Consider the following 12,747-nt stretch of genomic DNA (forward strand, 5'->3'; position numbering starts at 1 on the left):
TGGGCACTGTACTGTTGTTCCCTTCCAAACCAAGAGTGCAATCAGACAGCTCCTTCTCACAAGCCAGACTTTGGGATAGGCCCCTTTTATTCATCAAAGAGTCAAACTAAATTAAGCCAACTGAAGCTAATTGTTCAGTGAATCTAGCTGAGGGCAGAGAACCAAAACTTAGCAGCATACCAGACACTACGAAGACAATATCCATCCCAGGTGAAACTGTCTTTAGATTAGGCATCTGATGGCAGCCTTGGTATTTAACAACTTGTCACTTCTCCCACATTTTCCTCCCCCAAACCAGGCACTCCAGCTTACAATGATGTTTACCCACTTTGAATGTAGAGTAGCTATTGCTCATCCTCATGGCTCTTACTGCTGCCACCACCACACCTGTAGAACAGACTACTGTAGTACTGCTATGCTAACATATCTCAGGCTTTGTTTCTGTGGGCATTCTGGAGATATCTGTATTTGTCCATTATGAGAAAGGAGGAATCAATCAACTACAGAAACATGCTCATTGTCTGAGCTCCTTATTTCCTTCCACCTGCAGGTATGAAGACTCTGGAGGCTGTAGTGCTGGGCACACTTCAGTGAGCCCTTGCAAGAAGTGGAGAAACTCCCAACTCATTTATCTGTTCAATTCACTGCTGTCTCTTAGACCACCTATGCAGGATGCTGCCCCTGGGGCTGGAGGTTTGTACCTTCCTTGTGAAGCATGAAGCAGTAACTTCCTGCAACATCCATAGGGTGTTGTGAGGCTGAACCTATGGATGCGTGGGCAGAGCTGGGTATGAGGCATAAACTCATAGTGCTCCCTATACAAGCTGAAATGCCTAACAGAGATCCTTGTGCTCCTGGGAGGTAGGTAAAAAAACTGAATTAGTGTGACTACATTTCAGGCAGCACAGATCAGCTGTATTTGCAAATCCAGCAGGTGGGAGTGGAATGAACACACTGTATACAATTGCTCATGAAAACAAATGCTTCCCACAACAGGTGTGCCTACATCCATCTGCTACCAAGGAGCTAAAGTGCATCTGCTTGGTTTCAGGCAATAAGATGCCATCTATCTCATAGGAAATAACTTAGCACTGTGATTCTGCTACATTTTCCCTCTTGATTTTGATGATCTTTTTCATGTTGGAATATCAAATATCAAAATACATGAATGATATATATACATCTGGAATAATTAGACAAAAATCATAGGGACTGGAAACAAAATACCAGAGACGACAGACGTAAGCAATGCCATTTATTGAAGCTTGAAACAAGTAATCATAGTCTGCTTTTTAAACCTTGAAACGTTAGAGCAAGCAGTGAATGTGCCAAATACAGACCTTTCCTGAGCAACCTGCTGAAGCTGATGTGTCTCAGGCTAATGTGATAATGATATTATGCCTCAGCTCTTGATGCTCAATTCAGTTTTGAGAATAGCGACCATCTGGGTTAGGATCATAAATCCACCTTTACTTAAAAAGAGATACCTTGTAAGAAATGAATTTTCCTGAATGAATGAGAGAGATGACTAAATGCTGTTAGCATAAAGGAGATATTAGGCTGATGAGTGCAATGTAAAATACAGCAGTGTGCGCTGCTCTGCTAAAACAGTTCATGTTGTTATCATAGTCTTTTCCCTAAAGTTTTAAGCTGAACAACAGTGATAACTGGGCTATCCCAGGTAGAATGATTATTTCCATTAATGTTCACGATAAGACTTACTTTCATTCATTTCAAATGAAGTAACAACTCCCTGAATAGAACTATGAAGACAGACACGGTTTTAGTCCACACTAGCTGTAAGGAGCACTGGAAAGCCCAACTCAACCCCAAGGCATCCTTCCTCCCACCTGCACTATCTTCACACAGCCAGCTCCCTTCTCATTAGCCCACATGACTGGTGGCCCCTCTGCTGACCTCCAATAAGCACTCCCAGTGACCACCAGCCAGTTTTGTTTGGCCATCAGACAACTGCCTCAGATTTCACTGTGCAGGCTCTACTCTACACGATGCAGCCTGAGGCCAAAGCCTGCTCAAATACTTCCTGAATCACAGATGGAACATCTCCACTTCTTCACATAATTCAGTATTTCTGTGTCCTGTGCAGTAAGAACCAACCTGATTTCTACTGTTCAGTGGACCAGTTCAGGACCTCAGAACGACATAAGCACCTGTGACACTGAAAAAGCAATATGCCTGGTATTGGCCAGCAACACCATGGATATGTATTGTTTAAGAGTACATGCCCATAGGCTATGCACGCACATGCACCACTGTAAGTCATCCCCCACATCTATGTATACTAGCACCATGTTTTTAACAGTGGATTTTAAGTTTTATCAGCACCTATAACTGGGGTTATGTTGCCATCAGAGAGATTAGTAAATCTAACCTTATCATGCTGCATATCCTAAACTCCCAGATACTTCAAGTGAAGAAGTGAGCCCTTACCTAAAGGTCACAAACCCATAAAAAGGGGCAATAGGGCTTATGGTCTTCTTTATTAGGTTAATACAACAAAGCCAGTCCCAAGTACTTTAATTAACTTTCATACAGGTCTGTCTAGAAATAGGACTATTACCTAGTCATAGCTCTGTAACCTCAGTGACACTTCAATTCATGGCTATGTACCTCACTCTACATTGCATAAAATGTGACATTTCGCTGTATTACAATCTCAAATTGTCAAAGATAGTTAGGGAGTAAATCTGAGATATTCAAAAGAGTATGAAGACTCAAGGTGTCCAACTTCTACTGAATTTCAAAGGAATCTAAATGCTAGGCTCCGTCCATCTCTTTTGAAAATACCCAGATATGCTTTGAAGAGTCCAGTCTGGCCTCCCTAGAAGTTGTTCTGCCATTTTCTCCAATAGCAAAGAACTACTTGACTAGTGCTCTCTTAATGCCTGAGGTCCAGAATGCTGCTATGCAGATACTCTGGGTTTCAGGTTCCTCATCCCAGGTGTTACTTTTTGCTACGATCACTCATTGAACTGGGGGGAAACATTTTCAGTGAGTGAGTGGTAACAATAAAGTGGATGTGATTTTATGTCCTTCAAGGAGCTATTGGGTTAAATGATACTGCCATCACAGATAAATAATTCACACTGATACTCAGCCTGTTCATGTGGTAGATGCAAAAAGCTTTGCTTTCATAGTACAAAGTAATGTTGCTTAAAACACATTAAAATTCCAATTTTAGTGGGTTGTGTTAGGTTACAGTAAGACATTTGCAGTAGGAGAAAACTGGCTAGGACAGGCTGTTTCTGAGGTATCCTTTAGATGTTCAGTCAAGTACTAAGTGAACAATTTTTCTTTCAAAAAACAACTTTTTTTTTTTTTTTTCTGTACAGGCTGCACATCAGTAATAACAAAACTCTGCTTTTAAATTTTTAAGAACTGACGTGTGCAAATGATTGAGAGGAACACTGCCACTTCACCCCAGTTCTTTAAATAAAGTAAAAAGGAACATAAAAGTGAGTGAGCACAGGGGGATCTGGCCCACAGCACAAGTCTGTGTTGGCTGCCCCATCATCCGCCTTCACTGAGCACTCGAATTAAGTGGTGCTGCTGTTTTAAGCTGGTTTTGGAAAAAAGATGGAAGAGAGCAAGCAAAACATTAATTAAAAAGAATTATTCCAAGCTTGTCTATAGCCTCTATGCACGCCTAAATACTAACTGACGGCACACTGCAAATTATGTTACAAATTTTGGACTTCTATAGATAAGAAATTGAAGCAGTAAATTAGGACTGGTAATCCTAAGGAATGTGTTTTCCCAATTTTGATCACAGATTTCCATTTATGTTGGACGGTTCAGAAAAACACAGGAAGTCACATAAAACTTGTAAACTGAAGCCCTGTTGAAATTAACTAGCTAAAAAGCAGCTAGTGCTGAGCAGCTTGGCTGTTGTTTTCTTGGTTCCGAGGTGACTTTCTTCTAGATTTAGTATAATATTGTTGTTTGAGGCCTTGCTGATCCCAGTATCTTGCTTTGTTACGAATTCGGGGATGGCTACACGTGAAGCAGCACTGCAACTGTATTGATGGCACTAAGCACTTGCCAATGCCTCTCAGCCTCTGGCAGAAGTGAATCGACAGTTGGTCTTTGCTGCAGGGGAGGCCTATGGTGGAGAAAATAAGAAGAATAATCTGTATTTTGCTGACAAATCATCTGCATGTCAAGAATCTTAAAATGCGTTACGACAGCTTTCTCTTCCTTCATATTATTGGTTAACTTGAGCCTCCTGAAAGTTTAGGACTTCCAAATGATAAGGTCCTAGCAAACTTCACACTGCCTTCTGCCTCAGAAAATAAAGCACTTTTTAATTATTGGTCGGTGAGGGTTTACTTTTGCAGCAGACAGAGTTGGTTTATATTTTTAACTTTATCATTTCTGCCTTTTAGAACTGTCAGAGAGATTCTGTAACGATGATTTGCATACCCAGTACACATTCTGGTCCTCCACGTGTTTTTAAAAGTGTGTTTAAGACAAGCCCAGAGAGCTGCAGTGTGTTACAGAGCAATGCAGGGCAGGCAGGAAGAGCATAAACAAGGCACATGCAACTACAGGTTCAGCTTGACTCTATTGTCTGCAGCACCAAAATAAACCAGGGGCTGCTAACATCTGTAATATGGTGCTGACAGCTCTGTGGTAGCTTTAATAAACTGAGAATATCAGATTTGGTTAGGGATTAGAAAATCTGAGAAGCAATGGCTGAAGGAAGGTAAAGATTTGCAAAAGCAGAAAGATGGTGGATTAGCTGAATACGGGATTTTTACAGCACTGCTCAGCTCCAGAACTGGGGAAACACAATGAAACTAGTAGAAGGTGGTTTACAACTGACAGGAGGACTTCTCTTCACAGTAGGCTGCAAACTTCTGGAACTTGCTGCCAGAAGAGATGGTAGGAGCAGACAGTATCAGAGTTTCAAAAAGGGATGCAATATATTCACTGAAGAAATTATATACATTTAAACTAAAAGAATCAGGATAGGGTGCTCTTATTTGTCCTCCTATGTCAGTTGGGAATGCTGGAGGAAAAGCCAGGAAATAAGCCACAGAGAAGCACTCAGCTGCTGTAGTTTCCCTAAGTGGAACCTACTAATGTCATTCCTGGAGACAAAATACGGGGCTACATGCACCACTGGCCTGCCCAATAGGATATTTCCTATGCTCCATTGGCCTGTTTACAGAAGTAACTATTAACTAACCAGCATGGGTACTACTTATCTGAGTCTGTCTTTCCAAATATGAGAGGGATAAGAGATAAGCAGACCAATTCAACCCTAGGGCAAAACATGTGCTCAAGATCTTTGAACAGCAGGGGGAATCATATATCACCCTCAATTGCATGCCATATCTGCATTGCCCTCAGGAGCCAATCTCTTGTCCCTCCATCAGATTGCACCCTTGCTAAAGACTTTCTAAGAGGGAAGAATTCTCCTCCAAAAGGTCTATGAAGGCTATTCCAGCAGGCATCTGAGCTGCCACTGTGCTCACCCTTAGGGTACCTGTTGGATGCTGCAGTACACAGACTGTGGAGCTCCAGGTTTTTCTACACTTTGCATTTGTCATAAACATGGATAAAGATTCTCGTTTGCAAACTTCCCCTTTCCACTCCCTTACTATCCTCCAGTTCTTCTTTTTCCGGACAATTATTATCTGAGGGAGTTTTATTCTCTCCATCTCTTCACTTTGAAGATAGGAAGACACATGTCAGATAGGAAGACACCAGTTCAGTGTCCTCAGACACTGAATTCAAAGTGCAAAGAGTCTGTGTTCACTGCTAGTCAGATTTTTCTTACAGTGTCTTTCTCACTTTGCTCGCTTGTACTCCTCATTTAGAATTTGCACAGCCTGTAAGGTTGTCTGTCTTAAGAAATGGCATCTGTTTGGACTCACGGCACTACAGGCCTTAAAAGCAGCCTATGAACTACTTAAAACCCACCAATGCAGGCAGACCCGTTCATTTAGCTGTGGCATTGTAAATCACGGATGCATGCTCAGAGAGCCCCATCACTGCAACACAAGGCTAGAAGTACTGGAGAATACAGCATGTTTCTGGCAACGGTGTAGCTGAGTAGTAACTAACCTATAATTACTGCACATGTAGCATTCACAGCAAGCTGAAAGATTGGGCCAGCTCCCAGCTTTTCCAAGACCTCGGCACAAACACAGAGCTACTTGGAAGCTGTCCGCTGCTGGCGCATTATCATACCTGTGTTCTTCCTGCACTCTTGCTGATTGCATTGCTGATGCTCTGTTGGCTTGGGCTTTTTCACACACATATTGTCATCTTCTGTCTCATCAGTTTCTATATTCCTGCACTTCACGGTTCTTTGCTGAATGCCTCCTCCACAGGAAACAGTGCACTGAAAAAAAAGTCATTTTAATACATATAATGTATTTCTAAGCGGGAGTTGTGTAATATATCAACATGTGAGCTGCAATGAGGTGGAAAGCTAAAAGCTAAAAGACCACATGATCCAGAACTAAGGGCAATAAATAGTTTGTGTACTGCATTCTCTTCCTAGACACCTATCTGTATGGCCAGATTTGTCAGGACTCAGTGGAGAGAGAAACAGAACAAACTCAACACCTTGGAATGTACAACCAGGGTGACAGGAGTATTTTCTACACAGAAGGATGATCTGAAATGGAAATGCTACAAACAGTAGTAATCCAAATTAGTATTGCAAACTGACAATGTTTGTTTCCTGGGTATTTTTCATGAGCTGTTTTAAACATGAATAATGCACATCAACTATAATGCTAGGTCTAGAAATGACTGAGCTTAAGATTTCAAAAAAGCTCAAAGAGAAGCTTTTCCTTTGGTGACATTTACACTGTGATTACCCTTACTTTCTAACAAGAAAACAACTACCACCTGATTGTTCTAGTGACATGTAGATGACCATAACAGAACATTTTGAGAACATGTTCCTCTGCTACTCTGAAAATTTACTTAATTCCTCATATATCCCAGAGCTTATGAGAATTCCAATGAGTGTTTAATTCTTACTCTCTTCAGATAAACAGTGGCCAGCAAGATAAAACAGTTCAATGCATGTAGCTAATGCCAGCTAATGAAGTGCAAGTGATGAAGACAGGATCATTAATTTGGTTGCAAATCACCCTATTTGTAATGTACACCTCTGTGCATAAGACACAGTATTATTGGTGTGAAACACAGAAAGAGATCTTGATTACTCATGTAGCAAACTTAGATTCATATGAAAAACATTTTTTAAAAGTAAATTATAATACAAGGGATTAATGGATCTGTACAATTTTGGTATTCAGTTGCTTGTTTTATGCATTTCCCAACTTCCCTGTTTATCAGAGTTGAAGCCATTAATCACACTGTTATTCCATCTGAAGGCTTTCTGTCAAAAATAACCTCATGAAATTTTCTGCGTTAAATGATTCTCCAGTATTGACTTATTTGTGGCTTCTGGCTTTTGGTGTGGCTTCACTGTTCTCTTCTGCTGCAAGGAACACTTGCAATGAATGAACATGTTTATTATGGAAACTGAAAGGGAAGTTTTATTAGAAAAACCATTTATTGCAGATACATGAAAGTTCTCCAAACCAATATATACCATCTTCATCAATTAGATTTCCAGAAGTCAAAGTAGGGGGCAATTTATCAAAATGAAAAATCTTTCTTTGACAATTCCAATATGCCATAAAGTTTCTTTCAGGATATCATTTCCAGCTCACCCTTGCTCCCAGTTTTCAAACAAAAAAAACATTAAAGTGACTGGAAAAGCTCTGAAAGCACAGACAGATCAAACAGTCTAGCTGTACTTGGAAGGATTCAGCTAGGCTTGTAACAGGGACAATTCAGGTTTTCCTTGCTTCTAGAAAGAGAGCTTGTGATAGGGGTTGGTTTAACAATAGAGATCAGAGAATCATAGAATCATAGAATGACCTGGGTTGAAAAGGACTGTAATGATCATCTAGTTTCAACCCCCTGCTATGTGCAGGGTCACCAACCACCAGGCCAGGCTGCCCAGAGCCACATCCAGCCTGGCCTTGAACACCTCCAGGGATGGGGCATCCACAGCCTCCTTGGGCAACCTGTTCCAGTGTGTCACCACCCTCTGGGTGAAAAACTTCCTCCCAACATCTCACCTAAACCTCCCCTGTCTTAGTTTAAGACCATTCCCCCTTGTCCTATCGCTATCCACCCTCATAATAACCGTTCCCCTCCTGTTCATATGCTCCCTTTCAAGTACTGGAAGGCCATAATGAAGTCTCCCTGGAGCCTTCTCTTCTCCAAGCTAAACAAGCCCAGTTCCCTCAACCTTTCCTCATAGGAGAGGTGCTCCAGCCCTCAGATCATCTTAGTTGCCCTCCTCTGGATCTGCTCTAAGAGCTCCACGTCCTTCCTGTACTGGGGGCCCCAGGCCTGGATGCAGTACTCCAGATGGGGCCTACTAAGAGCTGAGTAGAGGGGGACAATCACCTCCCTCTCCCTACTGGCCACCCCTTTTTTAATGCAGCCCAGAACACAGTTGGCCTTCTGGTGGGCTGCAAGCACACACTGCTGGCTCATGTCCAGCTCCTCGTCCACCAGGACCCCCAAGTCCTTCTCCACGGGCCTGTTCTCAAGGAGATCTTCCGCCAGTTTGTATAAATATCCGGGATTGCGTCACCCCAAGTGCAGCACCCTGCCACTTTGCCTTATTGAATGTCATTAGGTTTTCATGGGCCCACTTCTCCAGCCTGTCCAGGTCCCACTGGATGGCTTCCCTTCTTTCCAATGTATTGACTGCGCTGCTCAGCTTGGTGTCATCTGCAAACTTGCTGAGAGTGCACTTGATGCCATCATCTGTGTCAGTGATGAAGATGTTGAAGAGCACCGGTCCCAAGACCGACCCCTGAGGGACACCGCTTGTGACCGGCCTCCACTCTGACACAGACCACAACCCTTTGGCTGCGTCCAGCCAGCCAATTCCTAATCCACTGAACAGTCCATCCTTCAAATCTACACCTCTCCAATCCAGAGAGAAGGATGTGGTGAGGGACCATGTCAAAGGCCTTGCAGAAGTCCGGGTAGATGACATCCATCACCCTTACCCTGTCCACTGAAGCCATCACTCCATCATAGAAGGCCACCAAATTGGTCAGACAAGATCTGCCCTTGGTGAAGCCATGCTGGCTGTCTCAAATCACCTCTTTGTCTCGTATGTGCCTTAACATAGCTTCTAGGAGGATCTGCTCCATGATCTCCACAGCACAGAGGTGAGGCTCACCAGCCTGTAGTTCTCTGGGTCTTCCTTTCACCCTTTCTTAAAAATGGGAGTAATGTTTCCCTTTTTCCAGTCACTGGGGACTTCACCAGACAGCCATGATTTTTCAAATACGATGGAGAGTGGCTCAGCAACCACATCAGCCATCTCTTTCAGAAGATGGATATCCCTAGGATGGATATCATCCAGCCCCATGGACTTACAACAAATTCAGTTTCATGAGGAGGACTTGGACTTGTTTCACTGTTATAGTGGGACAGAAACCACTCCTTACACCCTCACCTAGAGGCTCATGGTCCTGGCAGATACAGGAAGCCTGACCACCCGTGAAGACTGAGGCAAAGCACTCAATGGGTACCTCAGCTTTTTCTGTGTCTGAGGAAGCCAGCTCCCCCTTACCTTTCATCAGAGGGGGAACACTCTCCTTGGCCTGTCTCCTCCTGCCTATGTACCTGTAGAACCCCTTCTTGTTATCTTTCACATCCCTTGCCAAGTTCAGCTCCATCTTTGCCTTGGCTTTCCTAATCCTATCTCTACACACATGGACAATAGCCCTGTATTAGTTTAAGAAGCAACATATTAGTTGGCAAAAGGAACTGATATGTACTAGCTTTAAAATTTTCCTGTTTAACTTTGCTTGGTATGTGAACAGTCTTGTTTTGCATGATCCTTGTTTCACTGAACTGCTGAAGCCACAACAGACCACTTTTCATCTACACAGTAAGTACTCAGAGCTTCTTTGTATCCACCAGGTGAAAGAACTTTTTCTTGGGTTTCATACAAATCGTTCTGAGTTGTGGTGCATCAAGACAAAAGCTTGCTTGTTATGCCATAATAAGCACCGGAAATTTGCCAAATTAAGGAGAAACTGCTGAAGGTTGACCAAAGGTCACTGTGACGAAGTAGAAGATGAAATAAAGGGGATGAAGTAGGTGGTCATACAGTCACACCACACATGCCTGAAGGGACATTAGCATATATTAATGAATTCTCAAAAAATTATGAATACATATGCTGTTTCTAGGAAATGTACTGCAAATGTATGTCTTAACTGTTTAAATGTAGAATGTGAATTCTAAGAGTATGCATTTGATTTTCCACGTCACCTGGTAGGCATTGTCAATAAAGAAATGCCTGTTTTCTTGACACCTACCTTGTCATTCTCTTGAAATTTTACCTCTTTATTAAGCCTTTATTAACCTCTTTATTAACAAAACAAGTATGTTTTGTTAATCAGTCTCTTTCAGTGGAAGTATCAAAGGAGCAAGGGAAGAATATTAATGGTAACTCATTCTTCATGAGAAAACTAAGAACAAACAGCCCCAAAACATGAATCACTTGAAGGAACTGAGGTAGGCTGAATCTGAAATATTTGGTTCTATTCTCAAGAGATCTCCCGTTGTAAATTCAGTTGTCCAGTTTTAGGGCCACAGAAATGATCCATAGAATGGAATACCTTTCCTACAAAGACAGGCTGAGAGTTGGGGCTCTTCAGCCTGGGAAAGAGAAGGCTGCAAGGTGACCTGATAGCAGCCTTTCAGTATCCAAAGGGGAGCTACAGGAAAGAAGGGGACAGACTTTTTAGCAGGGCCTGTGGTGACAGCACAAGGGGAAGTGGCTTCAATCTTAAAGGGGGTATATTTATATTAGATATAAGGAAAAAGTCTTTCACAGTGAGGGTGGTGAGGAACTGGAACAGGTATTTAGTGTGGTTGATGCCCCATCCCTGGAGACCTTCAAGGTGAGGCTGGATGAGACCCTGGGCAACCTGATCCAACTGTGGTGTCCCTGTTCACTGCAGGGCAGTTGGACTAGATGGCTTTCAGAGGAACATTCCAACTCTAAGGATTCTAAGATTCTATGAGAATTTGTTCTTTCTACTGGCACCAACACTCAAATACAAGTAGGTAATTAATTGTCTGATCCCTCTCCACTTTTTCACCTTTACTGTGGTCAAATCTTTAAATAACATCAACAATTTAAATCTGACCAAATTTCACTGAATTATAGAATCAGAAGGGCTAGAAAGTACCTCTGGATATCATCTAGTCCACCCTCTACTAAAGCAGTCTCCCTACAGTACATTGCACAGGAAAGCATCCAGGCAGGTCTTGAATTGAATACCTTCAGAGGAGACTCCACAACCTCCATGGGCAGCTTTCTCACTGCACTGTCAAGAAGTTCTTCCTTGTGTTTGTACGGAACTCCCTGTGTTCCAGTTTGTGCTCTTTGCCCTTAGTCTGTGGCCAACCCAAGAACACAAATACAACAAAGAAGAAACTGAATTCTACCAAATCCCATGTCTGATTAATCCACTGAGTACAAGATCGTCTGTTACATGATGCAATGGCATTGGGTCTTTTTGTCCAGTCACAATTGCCTCCTTTTGGGAAGTAGATGTGTCATTTTTGCTGGCCACCAACACATGCCCTTGAACACTACCAAAAGAGATGCACAAACCCATGGAGAGAGAGATAGGAAGGAATGAGAACCCTGAAAAAGGCCACAAAGACAGCAGTCTTTTAGAAATGTGGATCCACAGGTAATAAGAAGGAAGTCACTGACCCAGGTGATTTGGAAAGGTGCAGTGGCTAGCTTGCATGCCAAATCCTACAATCCAGCTACGAAGAGAAGCTCTGCAAAGATAATTTATTTCATTGTATATTTGGAAATAGAGAAGGAGCCATGATCAGTCCAAGACACTTGGGAGAAAGCTGTTCCTGACACGTATTAATGACAGAAGTGGCAACACAGAACTGCTCATGCAACACCACCAGCAACAGTAATTTCTCTAACAAAAATGAGATTGCAAGTCATGTGCCTGTAAGATTAAATTGCAATATTTATATTAGACAGTACATGTTTGTGAGATGCAACATCTCATTTTTATGAGGCAGTTAGGGACATTAAAATTCACTCAGGGCAAACAACATATTAGGTACAGAATGGCAGTAAAAAGTTCGTGCAAAGACAGTGACAAGTTTTTTAAGCATTTTTGTGTCCCTTTCCTGTTATTACATATCAACTGATTTTTACTCTTTTCATTAGGTCTGCAACAGAGCCTGCTTGAAATACACAGAAGATTTGTAGCCTGACATGAAATAAAGTGACAGGTATATTTTGCATAGTGCACTGTTACTCTCCTACAAAGAACTGTATCCCTATGGAAAGAAGATTGGAGCTGACATCCAAGAAATGAACTTTTTGCATCCAATTCTATTCAGTAACCTCAACATGAAGACAACTGCCAGGGTTGAACAATGCTTTTATAAAATATTTTAAGTAGCAAAATACCAGCTGGGCACAATCATTTGGCTACTATTAAGTCCTTGCTGACTTCTCTGACAAGACACAGGATGGGGTCTCTCACTCAGTGCAAGTGGGATTTGTAAGGAAGCAAAATTTGAAAGCATCAAGTCCGTATCACCACAAATACAGCACATGGCACTTTCTCTAGAGCTGTTTTTAGCAGGAGCAGACATTCAAAT

At 42.2% G+C, this 12,747-nt stretch overlaps 1 protein-coding gene across 1 annotated transcript in view; it reads right to left on the bottom strand.

Moving 5' to 3' along the window:
* Positions 1-1,242: 1,242 nt before the first annotated feature.
* The window catches only part of ADAMTS12 (ADAM metallopeptidase with thrombospondin type 1 motif 12), a 170,961-nt gene continuing 159,456 nt past the window's right edge, over positions 1,243-12,747 (bottom strand). Inside the window, exons 22-23 of the mRNA XM_003642975.6 lie at positions 6,220-6,373; positions 1,243-4,123 (exon numbers count right to left, since the gene is read on the bottom strand). Coding sequence (XP_003643023.3) covers positions 3,888-4,123; positions 6,220-6,373 — 390 coding nt within the window. The 3' untranslated portion in view covers positions 1,243-3,887. The remainder of the gene's footprint in view (positions 4,124-6,219; positions 6,374-12,747) is intronic.

This window comes from Gallus gallus, chromosome Z, assembly GCF_016699485.2.
Source record: "Gallus gallus isolate bGalGal1 chromosome Z, bGalGal1.mat.broiler.GRCg7b, whole genome shotgun sequence".
Lineage (NCBI taxonomy): Eukaryota > Metazoa > Chordata > Aves > Galliformes > Phasianidae > Gallus > Gallus gallus.